Raw genomic sequence first — 25,154 nt, forward strand, 5'->3', positions numbered from 1 at the left:
ACGAAGCCACTCATTCGTTGCCCAGGCGGTGTGTTTGGGATCATTGTCATGCTGAAAGACCCAGCCACGTTTCATCTTCAATGCCCTTGCTGATGGAAGGAGGTTTTCACTCAAAATCTCACGATACATGGCCCCATTCATTATTTCCTTTACACGGATCAGTCGTCCTGGTCCCTTTGCAGAAAAACAGCCCCAAAGCATGATGTTTCCACCCCCATGCTTCACAGTAGGTATGGTGTTCTTTGGATGCAACTCAGCATTCTTTGTCCTCCAAAAACGACGAGTTAAGTTTTTACCAAAAAGTTATATTTTGGTTTCATCTGACCATATGACATTCTCCCAATCTTCTTCTGGATCATCCAAATGCTCTCTAGCAAACTTCAGACGGGCCTGGATATGTACTGGCTTAAGCAGGGGGACACGTCTGGCACTGCAGGATTTGAGTCCCTGGCGGCGTAGTGTGTTACTGATGGTAGGCTTTGTTACTTTGGTCCCAGCTCTCTGCAGGTCATTCACTAGGTCCACCCGTGTGGTTCTGGGATTTTTGCTCACCGTTCTTGTGATCATTTTGACCCCACGGGGTGAGATCTTGCGTGGAGCCCCAGATTGAGGGAGATTATCAGTGGTCTTGTATGTCTTCCATTTCCTAATAATTGCTCCTACAGTTGATTTCTTCCATCCAAGCTGCTTACCTATTGCAGATTCAGTCTTCCCAGCCTGGTGCAGGTCTACAATTTTGTTTCTGGGGTCCTTTGACAGCTCTTTGGTCTTGGCCATAGTTGAGTTTGGAGTGTGACTGTTTGAGGTTGTGGACAGGTGTCTTTTATACTGATAACAAGTTCAAACAGGTGCCATTAATACAGGTAACGAGTGGAGGACAGAGGAGCCTCTTAAAGAAGAAGTTACAGGTCTGTGAGAGCCAGAAATCTTGCTTGTTTGTAGGTGACCAAATACTTATTTTCCACCATAATTTGCAAATAAATTCATAAAAAATCCTACAATGTGATTTTCTGGATTTTTTTTCTCATTTTGTCTGTCATAGTTGAAGTGTACCTATGATGAAAATTACAGGCCTCTCTCATCTTTTTAAGTGGGAGAACTTTCACAATTGGTGGCTGACTAAATACTTTTTTGCCCCAGTGTATATGATACACTATAGAGCTATTTTGAGTCATAGTTGTAATACGGAGAAGATGATGTTTACAGATACAATCTAGTTGTTATCCTAATTACATTAGCTTAGCATCATTGAGGATATGATACAGGACCATTAGCACTCTGAGGAGAAGTAAACCTTCGTGTATATCTGTGATAAACAATTAGCATCGAGGAGACGATACATTAACTCTAGTGCCAGTCTTCATCTTCGTGGCTATCCGTGATACACTGCACCGAGCTATTTTGAGTTACGGTTGCAATGCAGAGAGGTATGAATTGATGTTTACCGATTAGATCAACCGTTTGGGGAAGCGGGATGTTTGACCTTTTACGAGTTGACAAGATGAAGCCAGAGTCTGGTAAACACGGCAGATCTGCATTGTCATGTTTTCACTGACGCTAAATTACACAAAGACCACGCTGTGGGAGGAGCAGGGTGACATTGGGAACCACACTAGAAATAAACAACAAATTGTAAGTTTGTTCAACTAGAAAAGGCGTAGTTAACAAGATGACACGTGCTTTATGATATATACAGTGCCTTGCGAAAGTATTCGGCCTCCTTGAACTTTGCGACCTTTTGCCACATTTCAGGCTTCAAACATAAAGATATAAAACTGTATTTTTTTGTGAAGAATCAACAACAAGTGGGACACAATCATGAAGTTGAACGACATTTATTGGATATTTCAAACTTTTTTAAACAAATCAAAAACTGAAAAATCAGGCGTACAAAATTATTCAGCCCCCTTAAGTTAATACTTTGTAGCGCCACCTTTTGCTGCGATTACAGCTGTAAGTCGCTTGGGGTATGTCTCTATCAGTTTTGCACATCGAGTTTAATATCTTTATGTTTGAAGCCTGAAATGTGGCAAAAGGTCGCAAAGTTCAAGGGGGCCGAATACTTTCGCAAGGCACTGTATATACATGTATATATGTGTTGGTGTCTGCATTTAACACTGGAAATAGGTAGATATGATGACATGTTTTTTGATACGTGATATACTGTACATATTTGTTTGTATGCTTGTGTGTGTCTTTACATATATATGCATGAGCCAATGTCCCTGTCTGTGTATGCTCTACAAACAGCTCGCTAGGATGAATCTTGGATGTCAGTCAATGGCACCATTTCTTCTGCTGACTCTACAAATCAATCATTCAATACTTAACCCACACTGACCTAACACCTTATGTCTGATTGTTCACTATCCAGTTGCAATCCATTTCAGAGGTGGTCATTACACCATGTGCACGTTGTGATCCCTCCACTCATTGAGTTGTTGCAACAGCAGCTGGGTGCAAGCACGGAGCTGTGAATACTCAAGTGAGGCTAACTTGCCCTTCCTCTCGACGCACATTAATATTTCAGCGGCGAGCATAGCAAAATAAATCGACAGTAAAATTGACACTGAATCTTCCTTTTAATTTTTCAAATGCTGAGGAGGGAGGGAGGAGAGGGAAAGTGGTCTCTATGGGGAAGTAGAGATTCATCTAACCACTGACACAACACTTCACAGCCCGACCCTTTCATTAGTGTGTGTGTGTGCGCTGACGTGTCTGCGTGTTCGTGTGTGCATGCATGCATACGCGTTCTTCGCGGCAGGATGTGCTTGTATGGTCATGAGCAGTACCTAGGGTTACACATTTTGGGGAATATTCAGAGGTGGAAACTTTCTGTGGCAATTAACGGGAATATATGGGAATTAACGGAAATATATGCTAATTAATATTTATACCATTTAAATGTTGATGTTTTTTGCATTGGATATATTTACCATATCATTTGGAGACAGAAACATAAACCTTTAACCTTATCATAAGTAGACATAATTGCAAATGATTAAATCCTTCAAGTAGAAATAAAAAACGATTTAGTTACAAAGTAAACTTTATTTAAATGAGTTGACTCTGCACATGGGATGGTTTCACTGAACAATAAAAGAAAGGGAATATTGAATGATCCCCAATGATCCATCGCATCTCCCAAAATTGTTTTCAACAAACATCTGTAAAATGATAGTCTAGAAACTTAAGCTTTGGTTGTCTTCCTCTTAGGCTTCCATGTCTTCTCCCTGGACCTCCTCAATGTCCACCACTTGAACATCAGACGCTAAGGACTCATCTTCACTGTCACTTTCCAACCTTGTTGAGGATGGCTCGTTGTCAGGCTCAAATTTGTCCGGATGGACACCATTTTTTCAACCCTTGTATTGGTCAGCCTGTTGCGTGCTTTTGTGTGTGTGTTCCCAAACAAGGACCAGTTGCGCTCTGAAGCGGCTGATGTTGGTGGGATTTGGAGGATGATGAAAACAACAGGGGAAAGAGCCTCAGATCCACAAAGTCCCTTCCACCAGGTGACTGATGAGATATGGTGGCACGACTGCCATATTGTATCTCCATCCCAAAGCCCCTGCTTGCAAGTGTAGTTCGCCAGACTGCCCTCATCTAGGCCAAGGTGGCGAGACACGGTAGTAATAGAAGAAATTATTTAAACACACTTTGTTGTAGGCTACTCTTTACTACTACTGTATGTCATATAAAATATATTCACCCCACCCTGTATTGTAATCAAAACTTACCAGAAAGCATGTAGTCCTTGGCTCAGACAGTGTAGTAGTGTGGGCTCAATAGCATCTCATTAGTGTGCAAGATCTTGAGAACAGCTGTACATGTGATGGAATAGTGCACTGCACATGTGATGGAAGAATGCACTGTGCATGCAGAGGGTTGCAATTCCATTGAATTGGGGATAGTTTAACCAAAATATGCCATAAGACCTAGAATTCCCTTATGTGTATCCCACAACAAAGGTTCACTGTTGTAAGCTAACTTTTTTGATGAATTTAAGCAAAATTCCCCAATTTCCAGGGCTTACCTTCCAATGAAAATTTCCAGAAAATGTCTGGACATTTACCAGAAATGCTCCGACGCTTTGCAACCCTAGCAGTACCTCTGAAATCATAAAATGTGTGTGTGTGTGTGTGTGTGTGTGTGTGTGTGTGTGTGTGTGTGTGTGTGTGTGTGTGTGTGTGTGTGTGTGTGTGTGTGTGTGTGTGTGCGTTTCTGATCTTAAGTGTGAAAGTCTGTACATGTGTACTTTTAATGGTATTGTGTTTCTGACTGTGTCTGTATCTTTACTTGTAAGTCTGTGTATGCACTTGGGACATTGACAGAGACACTGATCTGCAATCAGATTTGACTCTCAGCTGCCAGCCTTACTCAGAGATAAGGGACATTAAGGAGAGACCCAATGTACGTGGAGAAGTTAAAAGCCTAATTTCCATTAGTTCTATGCTTGTGTACGTGCATGTGTGTACTACTGTTGTAGTTGACAGATCCAGCTCCGGCGATATACACCTTTTATACTCCTTTGTGTGTTCTGTACCGTCTTGATATTTAACATCTCCGGGTAGCTAACTGATGCTAAGCCTGTGTAACGGATGTGAAACAGCTAGCTTAGTTAGCGGTGGTGCGCGCTAAATAGCGTTTCAATCGGTGACGTCACTTGCTCTGAGACCTTGAAGTAGTAGTTCCCCTTGTTCTGCAAGGGCCGCGGCTTTTGTGGAGCGATGGGTAACGATGCTTCGAGGGTGACTGTTGTTGATGTGTGCAGAGGGTCCCTGGTTCGCGCCCGGGTATGGGCGAGGGGACAGTCTAAAGTTATACTGTTAACATTGATGCTGTTGACCTGGATCACTGGTTGCTGCGGAAAAGGAGGAAGGTCAAAAGGGGGGTGAGTGTAACGGAGGTGAAACAGCTAGCTTAGTTAGCGGTGGTGCGCGCTAAATAGCGTTTCAATCGGTGACGCCACTTGCTCTGAGACCTTGAAGTAGTAGTTCCCCTAGGGCCGCGGCTTTTGTGGAGCGATGGGTAACGATGCTTCGTGGGTGACTGTTGTTGATGTGTGCAGAGGGTCCCTGGTTCGAGCCCGGGTATGGGCGAGGGGACGGTCTAAAGTTATACTGTTACACCTGCATCTCTCTCAGTTCTCTCTCAAGTTCTAAATGTGCATGATTTCATAAGCAATTATATCATAGTCTTCATTTATTTAATTCACTGAATGAACATACTGGCATTATGATTGATCCAGGAGCGTTTTTGTCTCTTTTTCTCTGATTTCTAACAACAATCTCCAGGCTTTGTCCCAAATAGCACCCACTTTCCTTCATAGTGCACTACTTTTGACCACAGGTCTATGGGCCCGGTCAAACGTAATGTATTTTAAAGAGAATGGGATACCATTTGGGATGCCGACAAAAGGTTTCTCCTCAGCCAAACTATCCTCGTCAGTATACATTGGAGTAAACGAGTACCTCTTCAGTCATCTGACCACTCCCTCGGTTGTGCTCCATTTCCATTCTTTTTCACCGGGGGGGTCACCGCTAAATGAGGATGTGCTCTGATTGCTCGTGCAGCCGAACAATGAAACGTAATTACACATGGAGGAGTGGCAGGAGTGACACTATCAGACAATTCTCACCTTGTTGGAAGTGAAGGACAGAGGGGGAGAGAGAGAGCTAGAGAGGCAGGGAGAGAAAGAGAGAGGGGGCAGAGAGGGAGAGAGAGAAGAAAAAAAAGGCGAGAATGAAAGAGATAGGAAGACCGGACAGCAATATGAATGAGAATGGGGGGGGATGTTGTCTATGGCATGTCCAAGGTGTTTTGTTAATTACTTTGGATAACGTCCAGCAGTTTTCAATGAGTTTTACAGTGCTGTGGATTTCAATTTGGTACAATTTTAATTATTTTCACTGTGTGAAATGAACCCAACTTTTGTGTTCTTTTCATGGGCACAACAAACCTTTTTCCTACATTCAAATGGAGTTTTAGGGAGTTGGAAAAGTATTCTGGTTGTTATTTACTAGAATTCTGAGTTCAGACAGTTGTAGGCACACCTGAGTCTGGTTGTGCTCTAGGTTTCTTAATTAGCTTTTCCTGGGGGGTTTTGCCACTGTGCTGCTGCTTCCTCTTTGGAGGTGTAGGTAGGGGTAATGTAAAGCAGTTTGTGAGAAATGTTTTTAGGGACAAAAGCCAGCCTATAGAGTATATTTTAAAACTGACTATCACATATTTTTCTCACCTACCTCATTCTTGATACAGTTCTGCAGTGCTAGAGTCAGTCAGACATATCTGTCAGAACATTGGGTCCACAAAGTTTTCAAAATGAGGAAACAATTCTGGGAGTCAATCTGTATATGACCTAACTCTTCTTTTCCACTTTTAATCTACTGGTATGCTGTCACATACTCTGAGCTTATGAAACAAAGTTGTTCTCATCACTGTGTGTATTGTTTAATCAGTCACTCTTTATCAGTGTATTTACCATTGGCAAAGGGTATTTTCATCATCACTAAGCCATGATTAAGGCCTTGTTTTTAGCACACGGCAACGTGACACCAAGTCAGACTTACTGTAGCCTGAAAGCCAAGTGTTTTTTCGGGGATTCGACCTCGTTCAATTTCTCGGTTTTGTCGTAAACCATTCCAAAATAAAAACACACACACACTTCCCCTGGAAAAACAGCTGAAACATTTATTTTCAAAATGGCCACATAAATTGACTTGTTTGTTTACCTGTGTGCATGTAAGAGTTATTCAAATGGTGCACGTCACTCTCGTCGGCGAGGGGGCCAAAAAGCTCTCTTAATAAATCTCCTCTAACCCAGTTCCATTAATGTTTATTTAATGCTTTTTCCTATGTGCCTGTTGGACCCTGGTACTCTGGAGGCCCGACGCTAAACCTGAGCTTTTCCTACCCAGGCTTTCAGGCTTCTTTATCCCCTGTGTCCCTTTGAGCCAAATTACACTGTGGCTGCCCAGTAGACTGGACACAGTCTATCCAACCAGGAAGCAGAGTGATAGAGAGGGAGGGAGAGAGAGAGTGATGGGAGAGAGGGAGGAGACCATGTGGGCAGCACCATAAACCATGCCCAACACCATTGACATGGCCCCACATTTCAGGACATGTCCCTTGGACAGCAACATTGGGGTGATCCAGGTATGGCCATGGTGGCGCCGGTGCCAACCAGTACCAGCCTGTTGTATTGTGTTGTGTACAGGACAGAATTGGAGGCCACACGTCAGCTGGTGCAGATTGACAACCCCCTGTGACGGGCCGTGGCAGAGACCGCGGAGGCTGTCAGGGCGTTAGCGCCCGGGCCAACTCATGGGATTGGATGTGACCTGGTGGTGCTGAGGTGGAGTGAGGGGGAGGGAGAGAGAGGCATTAGACAGGGACAGACGTAGAGGCGTTAGCCGGCTGAGAGTGGAGGAATGGTGGGCTCAGACTGACTATGACAGAACACAGTTCTCTACTGGGCTAAATGTCCTTAAGAATCCAATAATGATTCAATTTTTATTTTTAAATAGCTGACTAGCCTCTTGAATTTTGATAGCTCAGTTAAGATCATCTAGGTTTGTCCAGATGATATGCAAAAGGACAAGTAAGGGGCAACATAGCAAATTGCAGGCAGAGCTGATAAAGAACTAGTATATTGTTCTAGGAATCTAGAAAGTGATGTAATATTCTGAGTATTGGACAGTCTAGTAGCCAGTCCATTAATCCATATATATATCCAGTACATCCCTTTTATCAGCCCACTACAACTCCCTAACAATGAATCTTGCTCTGCGTCAGTGATGTAAGGCGCAGTGCAGAGGTAATGCAGCCTTTCCTTTCCTCCTTTGAGGACAGCTGGTGGAGAGAGAGACGGGGAGATGAGAGGAGACTGACAAACAGGCAGAGCCTGGCTGCCAGAGGAGGCTGCGTTATGCTTTACCTTGAGACCCCTCTCCGCTCAGAGCTTTTTGAAGCCCAGGTGACACAGGAAACAGGCACAGTGAGTGCTGAGAGCACTTCTGAAAGTTTCCTCTCTCTCTGAATATGGGAGGACAGGGAGGAATGAGGAGGGAGAGGGGGAGCAGGGAGAGAGGGAATAAATACTGAGAGAAAACGATGTGTCTGTGTGTGAGTGTGTGTGATTTTGAAATGGAGAGAATGGGGAAATAGCAAGAAAATAAGAAAGAGAAAAAAGATAGCAGGACAATGGAAGAGAGAGAGAGAGAGAGACCAGCAGAGAGAAAGCACGAGAATAGCAGAGTAACAGAGAGAGACTGTATGAGAAATTGAGAGATTTTGTTTGAGAAGGCTGCATGCTGGCACTGCTGTAGGACAGTCAGGTGTCAGATACTGTCAGTATGACATGTCTTTGATGTGGAAAGAACAGTCGCTGAATCCTATTGAGCCTAACACCAGTCCCCAGCGACAGACAGACAGACAGACAGACAGACAGACAGACAGACAGACAGACAGACAGACAGACAGACAGACAGACAGACAGACAGACAGACAGACAGACAGACAGACAGACGGACAGACGGACAGAGGGACAGAGGGACAAGCAGCCAGGTAGATGGACAGGCATCCAGATAGACGGACAGCAACCCTTCACTGCTCTGGTGTGGATACCTCACTCATGCTGAACAACAAGTGGCCCAGCAATCAATGCATGCCACACCACAGCACAGCCATGTGAACAGCTCAAGCACAGTTTCCTGAACTTTCTCACCTGCTTCATTCATCCATTCACCTGTTATGAACACTTCTCATCCTCACGGTTTACTTACTTCAGCCTGCCTCTCCCTAGCCATCGACGACTCCTCACCATCACACTCTGTTCTCTATTCTCACCGTTTGCTTGAAATATATCATAATAATGTTGTAATAATAGTAATATCCCTTAGTTATATTTGGAACCAAACTTGCATAACCTGAATTCTATATACGCACTATTAGGTTGAACATGAACACTTGAATCGGTGGGCCTCAAGGGGACCACCTTCACGCTAATGAGCAGTCATTCTGACTGCAACATTCTAACAGTGTAATTAATACATTTCATATATGCTAGCGTAAAAATAATAATTGTGTTGTGTTTATGAAGGCTTGGGTAACATTAGAATACTTTTTAAAATAATATTTAAAATAACACTAAAGCATTTTCATTAGTTTACGTTACTGTAGGCTGGCTACAAAAACACAAATTCAAGTGTTCTATGCATTTTATTTTTGAAGTGCCTTTGTTACAACTATGAAACGGAAGGCATATGTGTTGGAACACGGCAACAGCTTATTCTTCTAATGACAAAATAAACTAAATACTCCAACCACCAAAACTGATTGTCAGCCATACGCGTGGTCAAATGATGAAAACATCAGTAGCCTAAACATCATTTTAAGCACCAAGTGGCCTTGATAAATAGTAAAAATCAGCACAAAAGCAATAATGGCATTATTATTAATATAAGCGTTGATATAGCAGCAATCAAAAATAGTCAATTACTGTCAGCTCATGTTTACATTTTGTGCGTCTTCACGCAATGGCATTGGTTGAATTTAATTGAGCTGTTATTCGTTGTCCTAACAGTTGACAGAAATCTTCGTAACTTTCACTTGCTTGACACACTTTGACATACCTTTGTTTGTTTGTAGTGTGTAATAGTCTCCAGTTCTCTCTTTATTGTGTTCCCATTATCTTGTCATTCTTCAGCACCATTGTGGAGGACTGTGCAACGGCTGTGCAGGTGCCTTATTTTGCGGTGCCGGCCAATGACAGTGAAGTGAAGAAATTGTCCAAGGTTACATTTTTCCGCTTGCCAACGCAAGGTTCCACAAGCCTCATCACCACATTCGCCGACACTCTCTCCTGCTGCCCGATGTGGATTTTTTTCCCAGATATTGGAAGCCATTCAGCATGTACAATTACGCACACTCAGTGCTTGAGGCGTTACCACAGATCCGGGTTCGATCCCGGGCTGTGTAGCAGCCAGCCATGACCGGGAGACTCATGAGGCAATGCACAATTGGCCCAGCATCATCCGGGTTAGGGGAGGGTTTGGCCTCCAACATCTGTGGTGGTCCGGGCGCATGCATGGTGACACGGTCGCCAGTTGTATGGTGTTTCCTCCGATACATTGGTACGGCTGACTTCCGGGTTAAGCGAGCAGTGTGTCAAGAAGCAGTGTGGCATGGTAGGGTCGAGTTTCGGAGGACGCATGGCTCTCGACCTTCGCCTCTCCCGAGTCCGTATGTGAGTTGCAGCGACAAGACTGTATCTACCAATTGGATAACACGAAATTGTGGAGAAAAGGGGTAAAAAGCACCAAAAAATAAAATGTACACACACTCTCACTGTGTAGCCTACTCCGAGTAGGCTAGAGTAGACTGATCAGACTGCTTGGATTCAGTGGACTGATATAGGGTACATACCATTTTAAGATTATAATTAGAATGGGTCAATACAATACAATGAACCTGCCCTGTTCTTCATTCACTATTGGTAATTACAGAAATATGCCTCTACAGAATTATGCACTTCCCCTCGCTCATAGATTATTATTATTTTACCCTTATTAACTTGGCAAGTCAGTTAAGAACAAATTCTTATTTACAATGATGGCCTACACTGGCCAAACCTAGAGGACTCTGGGCCAATTGTCCCTATGGGTCTCCCAATCACTTTCGGTTGTGATACAGCCTGGATTCGAAACCAGGGTGTCTGCAGTGATGCCTCATGCACTGAAATACAGTGCCGTAGACCGCTGCGCCACTCGGGAGCTCATCAACTCACCCATTCACCCCTTTTCTCATCATCATACTTTACTTAATATATGGAATCTGTTGTTATTTTTGTGAAATTAGTTTTGGTGTATTTTAGGTTTAGTTTCGAAGCAATTATCAGGGCAATTATCAGCTAGGTATTTACAACTGTTGGGAGAAGGAGCAATGGGGGAAAACCCATAAAAAAATGACATGCCCTCCTATAACTGGTTATAACTCCAGTTCTATTTGTGATATTAAGATTCAAACACCGACAGTTTGTTGTATAGACTTATTTAGGAAAAGTCAAGAATGGAGCGAGCATAACTTCGTGAGCAGTCAAATTGACAGCTTTATTGGTTCTAGTGTTTAAGCTAGAATCATATGACAAAGTGAGTGGGAGCAGTTGTGTGAAACACTCAAACCTTGCACCATTAGTGGATTTGATTACATTTTTGGGCTCATTATCACGTGACACTAAAAGTGCTGCTTACAGCTGGTGAAGGGGAGAGAAAAAGAGTCAGGAACATTGGTTAAGCAGGACCATATTGTGGTTTAGCCAGACCTTAATGGGCTAGAACTACTGTACAACTTTGTTGAAAGTTGGCATCTTTGAGAGATTGGATGTGTGGAAACAAGGTTTGATGTAAACACCCTTCCATCCAGCTCTTTTGATCTTTAAAGGGAGCTGATGAGAGAGGGAGAAAGAGAGAGAAACAATATATATATAAAAAGAAAGATAGAGGAACACAGAGAGAAATAGAGAAAGTGACAGAGAGAGAGCGAGAGAAAGGGAGAGTAAGCGAGATAGACAGTGTGACAGAAAAAGTGAAAGGGAGATGAAGAGAGAGATAGACACATCTATCAGGCAGATAAATCTATCATCGCCAGGCTGTGTGGGCTGTAGCGTTGGTCATTGCCAGTGCTGCTGTTGAGGTCCAGTAAACACTGACCCGCTGAGAGCTAATCCAGCTTGTCTCGCCTCCTGCCGGCCCTGCTTTCATCCCTGCTCAGTTTGATTCAACGTCGGCGAGGGCACGGCTGCAGCAAGGCCCCCGATCAGCCATCACACCCCCATAGGGTCCCCCATAGAACCCCTGATAGATCCCATACACACCAGCCCCCATCCATAGATCCACAGCCCAGCCAATAGGCCTGTAGATCAGCTTTAGAAAGCCTGGGACAGATGCACAAATGCATAGATCAGGAGATACAGGTAGATAGATGAAGGATTATGTAAGTGATTGATAGAACAGTAGCGGGATTGGATGCCGTGTTGTGTCTAACAATCCTCAGTGTTGTTGTGTGTTGCTGAGAGTGAGAGCTCCGTAGTGGTTGTGTGTGTGTGTGTCCAGTCACACTGCTGTGTGTGTATCCATGCCTGCTACCATGCCTTCTGAAAGTTGTTTTGCAAAATGTGTGCAATAGAGGTGTGCTTTTCACCTCATCTCACACACTGTCACACTGTGTGTTTTTCCATCTGCGTTTGTGGCAAAGAACAACCAGAGTCTGGTCTCCATGCATTCAGAGGCCGCTGGGATAATGCCGCACTGACAGGAGCAGCTGTTAATAGCCATTCACCCGGTAGAAAGTGCTTCATCTGCCCTGTAAATTACACAGTGCGGCATGGGCCACGGTTCAAGACGACCCAACCCCTCTCTTGTAGGGAGAAACAATGGAACAATGACTGAAATCAGCTATTCCAACAGCCATTTGTGTTGCGGGCCTACTACAAAATACATTCCTATTACTCCTGGCCCGCATGCTATTAGCCCATGGTGCCAAAGACTCCAAAGTGAGATGGAGAGGTTATTGAAACACACACAATAGTTTCTCTGACCTTTCCCTGTGTGAAATGCAATGTTTTCTTTTAGCATTTTTTGTGTGGGTGGGTTTACAAACGAGTGAATGGTGGTGGTTTGATAGCTAGCTCATGGATGGTTTTCTATTGTTGGTATGACAACACACATTCTCTGACCTCTCCTGTCTGGAAAGCACTGGCTTTCGCGCCGCTATTCTTTTCCCTGCAAGCGAGTGAATGATGCCGAAGTTATAGTTTTCTCCATTTGCTTAATGATGACTGTTTATTGTTGTGTGACATCACACATCATGGTGACAAAGTGTTATGAAGTACCATTTTTGTGTTGTTGTACCCAGTACTAGACCTGGGTTCACATACTTTGAGCGTTTCCATGAGTCTGTCTGGAGTGCCAGTCACCTGGAGTGCCAGATGTGTGGGGTTTAACGTTTGGGGACCTTTCTATTGGTTTATTGAGCAAGGCAAGCTCAATCAGGCACAATTAAAGTATTTGAATCGATTTTTCAAATGGTTTGACAAGTACTATTGACAAAAAAAACATGTTACTTTCCTTGACTGTACCTCCCTTCACGGCTTCTCCAAGCATTCGCGGGAGCAATACGAGAAGCTTTCCACCATGCACAAGAACATGCAGAAGCTATACGAGAGCCTGGGCAGCTACTACGCCTTCGACCCCCACGTCCTCAGCGTCGAAGACTTCTTCGGTGACCTGGCCTCCTTCCGCACCCTCTTTGTGGTGAGTACAGCACATATATAAGTTGTTCTCTTTGGAAAAGACCGGTACGGTCATGACACACACACACACACACACATACAAACACACGCACGTGTTGTTTTTTTCTCAATTTGTCATCAGTAAGTGTGGGTCGTTCCACGAAAATGGGTGTAGTTTGCGTCCCTTTGAAGTTTGAAGTGGAAATGATGCACCAATATTGAATGTTATTAGCTTGTTATATTAAGTGCACTTTAATATAGACCACATGGAGAATTCAATACATCATATGTTTTATATGAATAAAGGCTTGCTAAAGTGCCAAAATGCATAATTTTGACATGTCCCTACACCAACCCTGTGTCACGTCTAGGAAGATTTCAACACACTTAATCCTGAAATGTATCCCAAGTTTCACCAGCATTGTAAAGGCCTAGTCATTTTGCTGCTTTGACAAAGTCATGGCTGAAGATGATTATTTATATTTGTGTGATTCGGGATGCATTCACGTATGTCCCTCATTTTAAAACAATTTAAAATAATCAACCATTCCACCAAGTTAAAAATCATTCAGAGCAGGTGACATCGTTTGGGTCTTCTGAACAGCATGGTGAGAGAAAAAAAGTACCCTTTTTTGTCTATTTATAATTGCTTTATCATCTTTGACTGAGGTGGTTGAACTCAACACATCAACCTTGCCATGTCGTCCCATGCTCTTCACCACATGAAGAGTAATGGCCGATCTTCACCTAAAAACCTCAACCCTTTTATTGTCAACCCTGTTAAAGACCCAATGTTAACTTTATCAGTTTGATAGGTGTCTTTGTTTATACTTGATCAATGAGCAAATGTGGGATTTATCTCAAACATGCTTTTAAATAATAGTTAGGCAGTTACAGTTGGTGTGCTAAAAATGCAGATAAAATGCTCTTAGTTCATAGGTACGTTAGTGTCCATTGACTTTAGTAAAGTGTACACTTAGAAAATATAGTTCCAAAAGGGTTCGTTGGCTGTCCCCATAGGATAACAATTTTTGGCTCCAGGTAGAACCCTTTTGGGTTTCATATAGAATCCCCTGTGGAAAGGGTTATACATGGCACCCAAAAGGGTTCTACCTGGAACCAAAAGGATTATACCTGGAATTCTATGGGGATAGCCGAAGAACGCTTTTAGGTTCTAGATAGCACTTTTTTTTCTTAGAGTGTACTTCAAAATTCATGAGGTAACAAAACACATGTTTCTCCATTCCTCGTGAGAGAACACAAATGTGAACCATTCCAACAGCCAGCAGTGGGGACACGATAACTGAAAACAGTTTTTTAGAAAGGAAAGCTACTTTCAATTCACGAACACATCTATCTCAAACAATTAGTGAAATCCATGGCTGATGCCATTTTACTTTCGGTGTGTTAAACCAAAAGCAAGAGCAGCTGTCTCAGAGTTAAGAAAGTTGGCACCGTCTTAAGAGCAGATAAAGAAATGTGCCTTACAGACCTGGGAGCCTGGCGATGGAGGGGCGGGTTTATAGGACAGATTAAGCCGTACATAAACTGTATGTACTTCCCAAATAGCACCCTAGTCCCTACATAGTGCACTACTTTTGACCAAGACCATGGTCAAAAAGTGAGAACTTTGTAGGGAATAGGGTGCCATTTGGGACACCGCCTGTGCCTGAGAACGGAATGTATAATGTATCACGGAATAGTGTAAGTTCCACACTGAGTAAAGAGACTTTGGAAGCTTCTTATCCCCTTTAAATGTACTTTCATTAGCGTGCCAGTGTACTTGTCAGAAAGAAAATGAAAGTGCCTCCGCCTTCAGTGCGTCAAACAGTCAAGCAGGTCTTACACAGGTAGAGGGGTGTGGTAAGTCTGTTGAGGCCTGTGCTTATTAAAACTCTGAAGAGCTTGGAACCGTGGAGGGTGACTCTTTCTATTCTAGTATATTGTATTCCATTGTAAAAAAAAAAATGTATTAGACTTATTAGCTACCTTCCACCATTTCAAGGAATACAATGACTAAGAATGATATCGTAGCATATGATGTATTGTATTACTCTGATATATTGTATTTTATTGTAAACATTATTTCGACATAAGTCCACTGTATTTAAGCTATTACCTCCCACCATTTTCAAATAGCTAGTTAGTAGTGTTTGGATTGAACTGAATACAATGACTAAGGATTATATCATAGCAATTTGCTTTTACCAGTGTATATACCCCCTCAAGCCGACACCATGATGGCCCTCAAGGTACTTCACTGGACTATATGTAAACTGGAAACCATATTATACACTGCTCAAAAAAATAAAGGGAACACTTAAACAACACAATGTAACTCCAAGTCAATCACACTTCTGTGAAATCAAACTGTCCACTTAGGAAGCAACACTGATTGACAATAAATTTCACATGCTGTTGTGCAAATGGAATAGACAACAGGTGGAAATTATAGGCAATTAGCAAGACACCCCCAATAAAGGAGTGGTTCTGCAGGTGGTGACCACAGACCACTTCGCAGTTCCTATGCTTCCTGCCTGATGTTTTGGTCACTTTTGAATGCTGGCGGTGCTTTCACTCTAGTGGTAGCATGAGACGGAGTCTACAACCCGTGAGGGCCCGACGTCCACAGGTGGGGGTGTGCTTACAGCCCAACACCGTGCAGGACATTTGGCATTTTGCCAGAGAACACCAAGATTGGCAAATTCGCCACTGGCGCCCTGTGCTCTTCACAGATGAAAGCAGGTTCACACTGAGCACGTGACAGAGTCTGGAGACGCCGTGGAGAACGTTCTGCTGCCTGCAACAGCTGGATTACTTGTAGCTAGATTACTTGTTGTTTATTACTGCATTGTCAGAACTAGAAGCACAAGCATTTCGCTACACTCGCATTAACATCTGCTAACCATGTGTACGTGACAAATAAAATTTGATTTGATTTGATTTGACATCCTCCAGCATGACCGGTTTGGTGGTGGGTCAGTCATGGTGTGGTGTGGCATTTCTTTGGGGGGCCACAGAGCCCTCCATGTGCTCGCCAGAGGTAGCCTGACTGCCATTAGGCACCGAGATGAGATCCTCAGACCCCTTGTGAGACCATATGCTGGTGCGGTTGGCCCTGGGTACCTCCTAATGCAAGACAATGCTAGACCTCATGTGGCTGGAGTGTCAGCAGTTCCTGCAAGAGGAAGGCATTGATGCTATAGACTGGCCCGCCCGTTCCCCAGACCTGAATTCAATTGAGCACATCTGCACCACAGACTGTCCAGGAGTTGGCAGATGCTTTAGTCCAGGTCTGGGAGGAGATCCCTCAGGAGACCATCCGCCACCTCATCAGGAGCATGCCCAGGTATTGTAGGGAGGGTCATACAGGCACGTGGAGGCCACAAACACTACTGAGCCTCATTTTGACTTGTTTTAAGGACATTACATCAAAGTTGGATCAGCCTGTAGCGTGGTTTTCCACTTTAATTTTGAGTGTCACTCCAAATCAAGACCTCCATGGGTTGATAAATTTGATTTCCATTGATCATTTTTGTGTGATTTTGTTGTCAGCACATTCAACTCTGTAAAGAAAAAAGTATTTAATAAGAATATTTCATTCATTCAGATCTAGGATGTGTTATTTTAGTGTTCCCTATATTGTTTTGAGCAGTGTATATATATATACAGTGGGGAGAACAAGTATTTGATACACTGACAATTTTGCAGGTTTCCCTACTTTCAAAGCATGTAGAGGTCTGTAATTTTTATCATAGGTACACTTCAACTGTGAGAGACGGAATCTAAAACAAATCCCAAAAAATCACATTGTATGATTTTGAAGTAATTCATTTGCATTTTATTGCATGACATAAGTATTTGATCACCTACCAACCATTAAGAATTCCAGCTCTCATAGACCTGTTAGTTTTTCTTTAAGAAGCCCTCCTGTTCTCCACTCATTACCTGTATTAACTCCACCTGTTTGAACTTGTTACCTGTATAAAAGACCCCTGTCCACACACTCAATCAAACAGACTCCAACCTCTCCACAATGGCCAAGACCAAATAGCTGTGTAAGGACATCAGGGATAAAATTGTAGACCTGCGCAAGGCTGGGATGGGCTACAGGACAATAGGCAAGCAGCTTGGTGAGAAGGAAACAACTGTTGGCGCAATTATTGGAAAATGGAAGAAGTTCAAGATGATGGTCAATCACCCTTGGTCTGGGGCTCCATGCAAGATCTCACCTCGTGGGGCATCAATGATTTACACTTCCGGCGCCGACAGAGATGGCCGCCTCGCTTCGCGTTCCTAGGAAACTATGCAGTTTTTTGTTTTTTTACGTGTTATTTCTTACACTAGTACCCCAGGTCATCTTAGGTTTCATTACATACAGCCGAGAAGAACTACTGAATATAAGATCAGCGTCAACTCACCATCAGTACGACCAAGAATATGTTTTTCGCGATGCGGATCCTGTGTTCTGCCTTACAACCAGTGCACCGGAGCGGATTACATGCAGCGACCCAAAAAAACGACTCAGAAAAAGAGGGAAACGAAGCGGTCTTCTGGTCAGACTCCGGAGACGGGCACATCGTGCACCACTCCCTAGCATTCTTCTTGCCAATGACCAGTCTCTTGACAACAAGGTTGATGAAATCCGAGCAAGGGTAGCATTCCAGAGGGACATCAGAGACTGTAACGTTCTCTGCTTCACGGAAACATGGCTAACCGGAGAGACGCTATCCGAAGCGGTGCAGCCAGCGGGTTTCTCCACGCATCGCGCCGACAGAAACAAACATCTTTCTGGTAAGAAGAGGGGCGGGGCGTATGCCTTATGACCAACGTGACATGGTGTGATGAAAGAAACATACAGGAACTCAAATCCTTCTGTTCACCTGATTTAGAATTCCTCACAATCAAATGTAGACCGCATTATCTACCAAGAGAATTCTCTTCGATTATAATCACAGCCGTATATATCCCCCAAGCAGACACATCGATAGCTCTGAACGAACTTTATTTAACTCTCTGCAAACTGGAAACGATTTATCCGGAGGCTGCATTCATTGTAGCTGGGGATTTTAACAAGGCTAATCTGAAAACAAGACTCCCTAAATTTTATCAGCATATCGATTGCGCAACCAGGGGTGGAAAGACCCTGGATCATTGTTACTCTAACTTCCGTGACGCATATAAGGCCCTGCCCCGCCCCCTTTCGGAAAAGCTGACCACGACTCCATTTTGTTGATCCCTGCCTACAGACAGAAACTAAAACAAGAAGCTCCCACGCTGAGGTCTGTTCAACGCTGGTCTGACCAAGCTGACTCCACACTCCAAGACTGCTTCCATCACGTGGACTGGGAGATGTTTCGTATTGCGTCAGACAACAACATTGACGAATACGCTGATTCGGTGTGCGAGTTCATTAGAACGTGCGTTGAAGATGTCGTTCCCATAGCAACGATTAAAACATTCCCTAACCAGAAACCGTGGATTGATGGCAGCATTCGTGTGAAACTGAAGGCACGAACCACTGCTTTTAATCAGGGCAAGGTGTCTGGTAACATGACTGAATACAAACAGTGCAGCTATTCCCTCCGCAAGGCTATCAAACAAGCTAAGCGCCAGTACAGAGACAAAGTAGAATCTCAATTCAACGGCTCAGACACAAGAGGCATGTGGCAGGGTCTACAGTCAATCACGGACTACAGGAAGAAACCCAGCCCAGTCACGGACCAGGATGTCTTGCTCCCAGGCAGACTAAATAACTTTTTGCCCGCTTTGAGGACAATACAGTGCCACTGACACGGCCTGCAACGAAAACATGCGGTCTCTCCTTCACTGCAGCCGAAGTGAGTAAGACATTTAAACGTGTTAACCCTCGCAAGGCTGCAGGCCCAGACGGCATCCCCAGCCGCGCCCTCAGAGCATGCGCAGACCAGCTGGCCGGTGTGTTTACGGACATATTCAATCAATCCCTATACCAGTCTGCCGTTCCCACATGCTTCAAGAGGGCCACCATTGTTCCTGTTCCCAAGAAAGCTAAGGTAACTGAGCTAAACGACTACCGCCCGTAGCACTCACATCCGTCATCATGAAGTGCTTTGAGAGACTAGTCAAGGACCATATCACCTCCACCCTACCTGACACCCTAGACCCACTCCAATTTGCTTACCGCCCAAATAGGTCCACAGACGATGCAATCTCAACCACACTGCACACTGCCCTAACCCATCTGGACAAGAGGAATACCTATGTGAGAATGCTGTTCATCGACTACAGCTCGGCATTCAACACCATAGTACCCTCCAAGCTCGTCATCAAGCTCGAGACCCTGGGTCTCGACCCCGCCCTGTGCAACTGGGTACTGGACTTCCTGACGGGCCGCCCCCAGGTGGTGAGGGTAGGCAACAACATCTCCTCCCCGCTGATCCTCAACACTGGGGCCCCACAAGGGTGCGTTCTGAGCCCTCTCCTGTACTCCCTGTTCACCCACGACTGCGTGGCCACGCACGCCTCCAACTCAATCATCAAGTTTGCGGACGACATAACAGTGGTAGGCTTGATTACCAACAACGACGAGACGGCCTACAGGGAGGAGGTGAGGGCCCTCGGAGTGTGGTGTCAGGAAAATAACCTCACACTCAACGTCAACAAAACTAAGGAGATGATTGTGGACTTCAGGAAACAGCAGAGGGAACACCCCCCCATCCACATCGATGGAACAGGAGTGGACAGGGTAGCAAGTTTTAAGTTCCTCGGCATACACATCACAGACAAACTGAATTGGTCCACTCACACAGACAGCATCGTGAGGAAGGCGCAGCAGCGCCTCTTCAACCTCAGGAGGCTGAAGAAATTCGGCTTGTCACCAAAAGCACTCACAAACTTCTACAGATGCACAATCGAGAGCATCCTGGCGGGCTGTATCACCGCCTGGTATGGCAACTGCACCGCCCTCAACCGTAAGGCTCTCCAGAGGGTAGTGAGGTCTGCACAACGCATCACCGGGGGCAAACTACCTGCCCTCCAGGACACCTACACCACCCGATGCTACAGGAAGGCCATAAAGATCATCAAGGACATCAACCACCCGAGCCACTGCCTGTTCACCCCGCTGTCATCCAGAAGGCGAGGTCAGTACAGGTGCATCAAAGCTGGGACCGAGAGACTGAAAAACAGCTTCTATCTCAAGGCCATCAGACTGTTAAACAGCCACCACTAACATTGAGTGGCTACTGCCAACACACTGTCAATGACACTGACTCTACTCCAGCCACTTTAATAATGGGAATTGATGGGAAATGATGTAAATATATCACTAGCCACTTTAAACAATGCTACCTTATATAATGTTACTTACCCTACATTATTCATCTCATATGCATACGTAGATACTGTACTCTATATCATCGACTGCATCCTTATGTAATACATGTATCACTAGCCACTTTAACTATGCCACTTGGTTTACATACTCATCTCATATGTATATACTGTACTCGATATCACCTACTGTATCTTGGCTATGCTGCTCTGTACCATCACTCATTCATATATCCTTATGTACATATTCTTTATCCCCTTACACTGTGTATAAGACAGTAGTTTTTTGGAATTGTTAGTTAGATTACTTGTTCGTTATTACTGCATTGTCGGAACTAGAAGCACAAGCATTTCGCTACACTCGCATTAACATCTGCTAACCATGTGTATGTGACAAATAAAATTTGATTTGATTTGATTTGATCATGAGGAAGGTGAGGGATCATCCCAGAACTACATGACAGGACCTGGTCAATGACCTGAAGAGAGCTGGGACCATAGTCTCAAAGAAAACCATTAGTAACACACTACGCCATCATGGATTAAATTCCTGCAGCGCACGCAAGGTCACCCTGCTCAAGCCAGCGCATGTCCAGGCCCGTCTGAAGTTTGCCAATGACCATCTGGATGATCCAGAGGAGGAATGGGAGAAGGTCATGTGGTCTGATGAGACAAAAATAGAGCTTTTTGGTCTAAACTCCACTCGCCGTGTTTGGAGGAAGAAGAAGGATGAGTACAACCCCAAGAACACCATCCCAACCGTGAAGCATGGAGGTGGAAACATCATTCTTTGGGGATGCTTTTCTGCAAAGGGGACAGGACGACTGCACCGTATTGAGGGGAGGATGGATGGGGCCGTGTATCGCAAGATCTTGGCCAACAACCTCCTTCCATCAGTAAGAGCATTGAAGATGAGTCGTGGCTGGGTCTTCCAGCATGACAACGACCCGAAACACACAGCCAGGGCAACTAAGGAGTGGCTCCGTAAGAAGCATCTCAAGGTCCTGGAGTGGCCTAGCCAGTCTCCAGACCTGAACCCAATAGAAAATCTTTAGCGACTCCTGTGGCGGGCTGGGTGCAGTGCACGATGACCAGGTCGCTAGGTGTACGGTGTTTCCTCCAACACATTGGTGCGGCTGGCTTCCGGGTTGAATGCCCGCTTAAGAAGCAGTGCGGCTTGGTTGGGTTGTGTTTCGGAGGACACATGGCTCTCGACCTTTGTCTCTTCCGAGCCCGTACGGGAGTTGTACCGATGAGACAAGACAGTAACTACTAACAATTCGATACCACAATATTGGGGAGTACTCTGAACCATTGAATACATTGCAGGTAAGGGGATGTTCACACTTACGGTAGCTGGGCTATAAAGAGTCTATTGTCCTGATAATCAGGCTACAAGTGTTTGAAAACCTGTTTTCCATCACTACTGTAAATAAAAACACAGCATCCTGTTTACATTCTTTATTGTAACCACAATGTCACAAATAATTTGTATCTACTTTTTCAATTACTTTTAGAGTTTGGTTAATTTGATTAATATTATGGTGTTTATATTCCAAGAAAAACAGAAAAACCTCTGGGTTTCCGTTTGGATGGAATTGCGCTGTACATCGAGACGGTCGGGAGTAGGCTACACAGTACCGGGCTATTTAGCTAAAGAATCCCTGTGTCATGTGCTGGCACATGGGAGACCAGGGTTCAATTCCTTGACGGGGAGGAAGGAGTAGGCTGTCCCTGTAAATAATAATTAACCTCTAGCGACGAGCAATCCCGTATCCAGGAGTGTAATCATAGCCTCAAGTGCATTACCATAACGCAACTTTTCCTATTCATGAAAATCGCAAATTAAATGAAATAAATATATTCAAACTCAAGCTTAGCCTTTTGTTAACAACACTGTCATCTCAGATTTTGAAAATATGCGTTACAGCCAGTGCTAGACAAGCATTTGTGTAAGTTTATCATGGCAGCAGGCAACATTTTCACGAAAATAAGAAAAGCAACCAAATTAAATCATTTACATTTGAAGAACTTTGGATGCTTTCACTCAGGAGACTCCCAGTTAGATAGCAAATGTTCCTTTTTTCCAAAAAGATTATTTTTGTAGGCGAAATAGCTCCCGTTTGTTCATCATGCTTGGCTGAGAAATCGACCGGAAAATGCTACCATTACAACGCCAAACTTTTTTCAAAATAAACTCCATAATATCGACAGAAACACAGCAACCATTGTTTAGGATCCATCCTCAAGGTGTTTTTAACATATGTATTCGATAATATATTTGTTGAGGCAGTTGGTTTCTCATATGAAACGATTGGAAAAATGGCTACCTCAGTATTTTACGCAAGGTTTTCTCCGGGAGACACCATGCGACCACTCGCCCTATATGGTCTCTTACAGCCATTCTCCAATGGAAATGCCTAAAAAGACGTCACAATGCTGTAGACTCGTTGGGGAATACGTGGAAAACGTAAGCTGACTCCTAGCTCCTTCACAGCCATATAAGGAGTCATTGGCATGAGGCTGTTTCAAAAAATGCGGCACTTCCTGATTGGATTTTTATCTGGGTTTCGCCTGTAACATCAGTTCTGTGGCACTCACAGACAATATCTTTGCAGTTCTGGAAACGTTTTTTTCCAATGCTGTCAATTATAAGCATAGTCGAGCATCTTTTCATGACAAAATATCTTGTTTAAAACGGTAACGTTTTTCATCCAAAAATTAAAAGAGCGCCCCCTATATCCAACTGGTTAACTGACTTGCCTAGTTAAATAAAGGTTACACTAAGAGCATAACATTTCTATATAATATTTTTAGTCTAACCAATACCCAAGCGGAGATTCAGTCAAAATAAAAATCTAATTGATATAACAAGACCAGTCCCCATGCTTGTCTCAGAGCAGCGCGAAACGGTGCTAAAATAGTTGCAGGCTAATGCTTCAAATCCTATTGCTTCTAACTTCAAAATGCTCTTTAAATAAATAAGACATACACCACTTTTAACAGCACATTACTCAACAATAGTGAGACTCATGACGCTTACGATAGGCCTACAGTATATATCGAAAAATATGACTTGACTCTCCACCAATAATTACATATAGAGGATTGGAGGTTTCTAAATTAAAACCAAAAGCCGCCTCATGGGTCTCCCAACACGGGTATCTGTAGCAACACAGTTTGCATTGCGATACGGTGACTTAGACAGCTGCGCCACAGGGGAGGCTCCATCCACAAAGTATCAAAATACTGAGATGTGTTGGCTAATAGCCCATATTATAAAACTGTACATGGTGTCCAGGTCAGGTTGACCAAAACTTTTATTTATTAAAGACTACCAGAAAGAATGTTGGTACTTATTTATTTTGATCCAAAGCCATGAATGAGTGAGTCACTCAGCTTTATGTAGGTTCCGGCTATTTGACTGTGCAGTATCATCAACTTGATACTGTATAACGATATTTGAGGTTATTTTGGAGGTTTTTAAAAATAATTAGGTGAGCGATTGTAATCTGAATAAAGGCCAAAATAATATTTGTAAAGGCAAAAACATTGTGTTTTTAGAGGGAGAGAAACACTGGGCCAATTGTGTGCCTGCATATGGGACTCCCAATCACGGTTGGATGTGATACATAATAATAATAATAATAATACTTAACTTAGAGCCTAACTTAGAAATACATTTGATGATAGAATTTTCCCCCTGACCTCCATCTAGGCAAGTATTTTGTCCAGATACCTGCTAGAACAGCGGGAATGTTTCTCTAGTCAGCGCCATTATTAGTGCAATGCCCCTAAAAGTGTTGCAGTGGATACAGCTGGAGAACTGCAAGGCAATCCCATTGTGCGCCACTCGAGAGCCATGACAAATGTATATTGTCCTCCAGATATAATATATCTGTGAGAATATCTTAGGGGCTTTTGTATAATTCTAAATTAATAATAATGATAATCGCTTTGTTTAAAAAATAACAATATTTTGGAGATGATTTTGTTATTTTGTGAGTGAGAAAAAGGCCATTCTTGAATATGGGGTGAGACATTGTTACTAATTTGTAAATAAAGCCAGTTTGTTATTTAGAATTATTTATTTCTGTTTTTAGAAGGAGAGAAACCAAAAACCTACAGTCATCTCATGGGTCTCCCTGTCAAGGATGGCATGAGTATTGAACCAGCATTTGTAGCAACACAGCTTGCACTGCTATGCAGTGTCTTAGACTTTGCACCATGCAGGGTGAAGCAGGGTACCGTACTAAACCACAAATTAGTACCGCAGCATAATCACAAAACTGTTAGTGGAGCAACCACTCTACGTCTCGTGTCTGAGCCCGTTAATTGCAAATTCTCTTTGTCTCGATATTGACGTTTTGGCTGTTTGATTGCCTTGCGGAGGGAATGACTACCGTGTTTGTATCCTGCCATACCTTGCCGTGATTAAATGCGGTGCTTCGTGCTTTCAGTTTTGCGCGAATGCTGCCATCTATCCACTTGCACTTCACAGTTGTGAAGGTGTACATTGATCTTGATGCTCCTTTTCAATAAATATCCA

The 25,154-nt window shown here is 43.7% G+C and overlaps 1 protein-coding gene across 1 annotated transcript in view; it reads left to right on the top strand.

Moving 5' to 3' along the window:
• The window catches only part of LOC112256388 (protein diaphanous homolog 2), a 629,309-nt gene that overhangs the window by 511,452 nt on the left and 92,703 nt on the right, over window positions 1–25,154 (top strand). Inside the window, 1 exon segment of the mRNA XM_024429614.2 lies at window positions 13,149–13,313. Within this exon segment, the coding sequence (XP_024285382.2) occupies window positions 13,149–13,313 (165 nt within the window).

This window comes from Oncorhynchus tshawytscha, linkage group LG08, assembly GCF_018296145.1.
Source record: "Oncorhynchus tshawytscha isolate Ot180627B linkage group LG08, Otsh_v2.0, whole genome shotgun sequence".
Taxonomy (NCBI): Eukaryota; Metazoa; Chordata; class Actinopteri; order Salmoniformes; family Salmonidae; genus Oncorhynchus; species Oncorhynchus tshawytscha.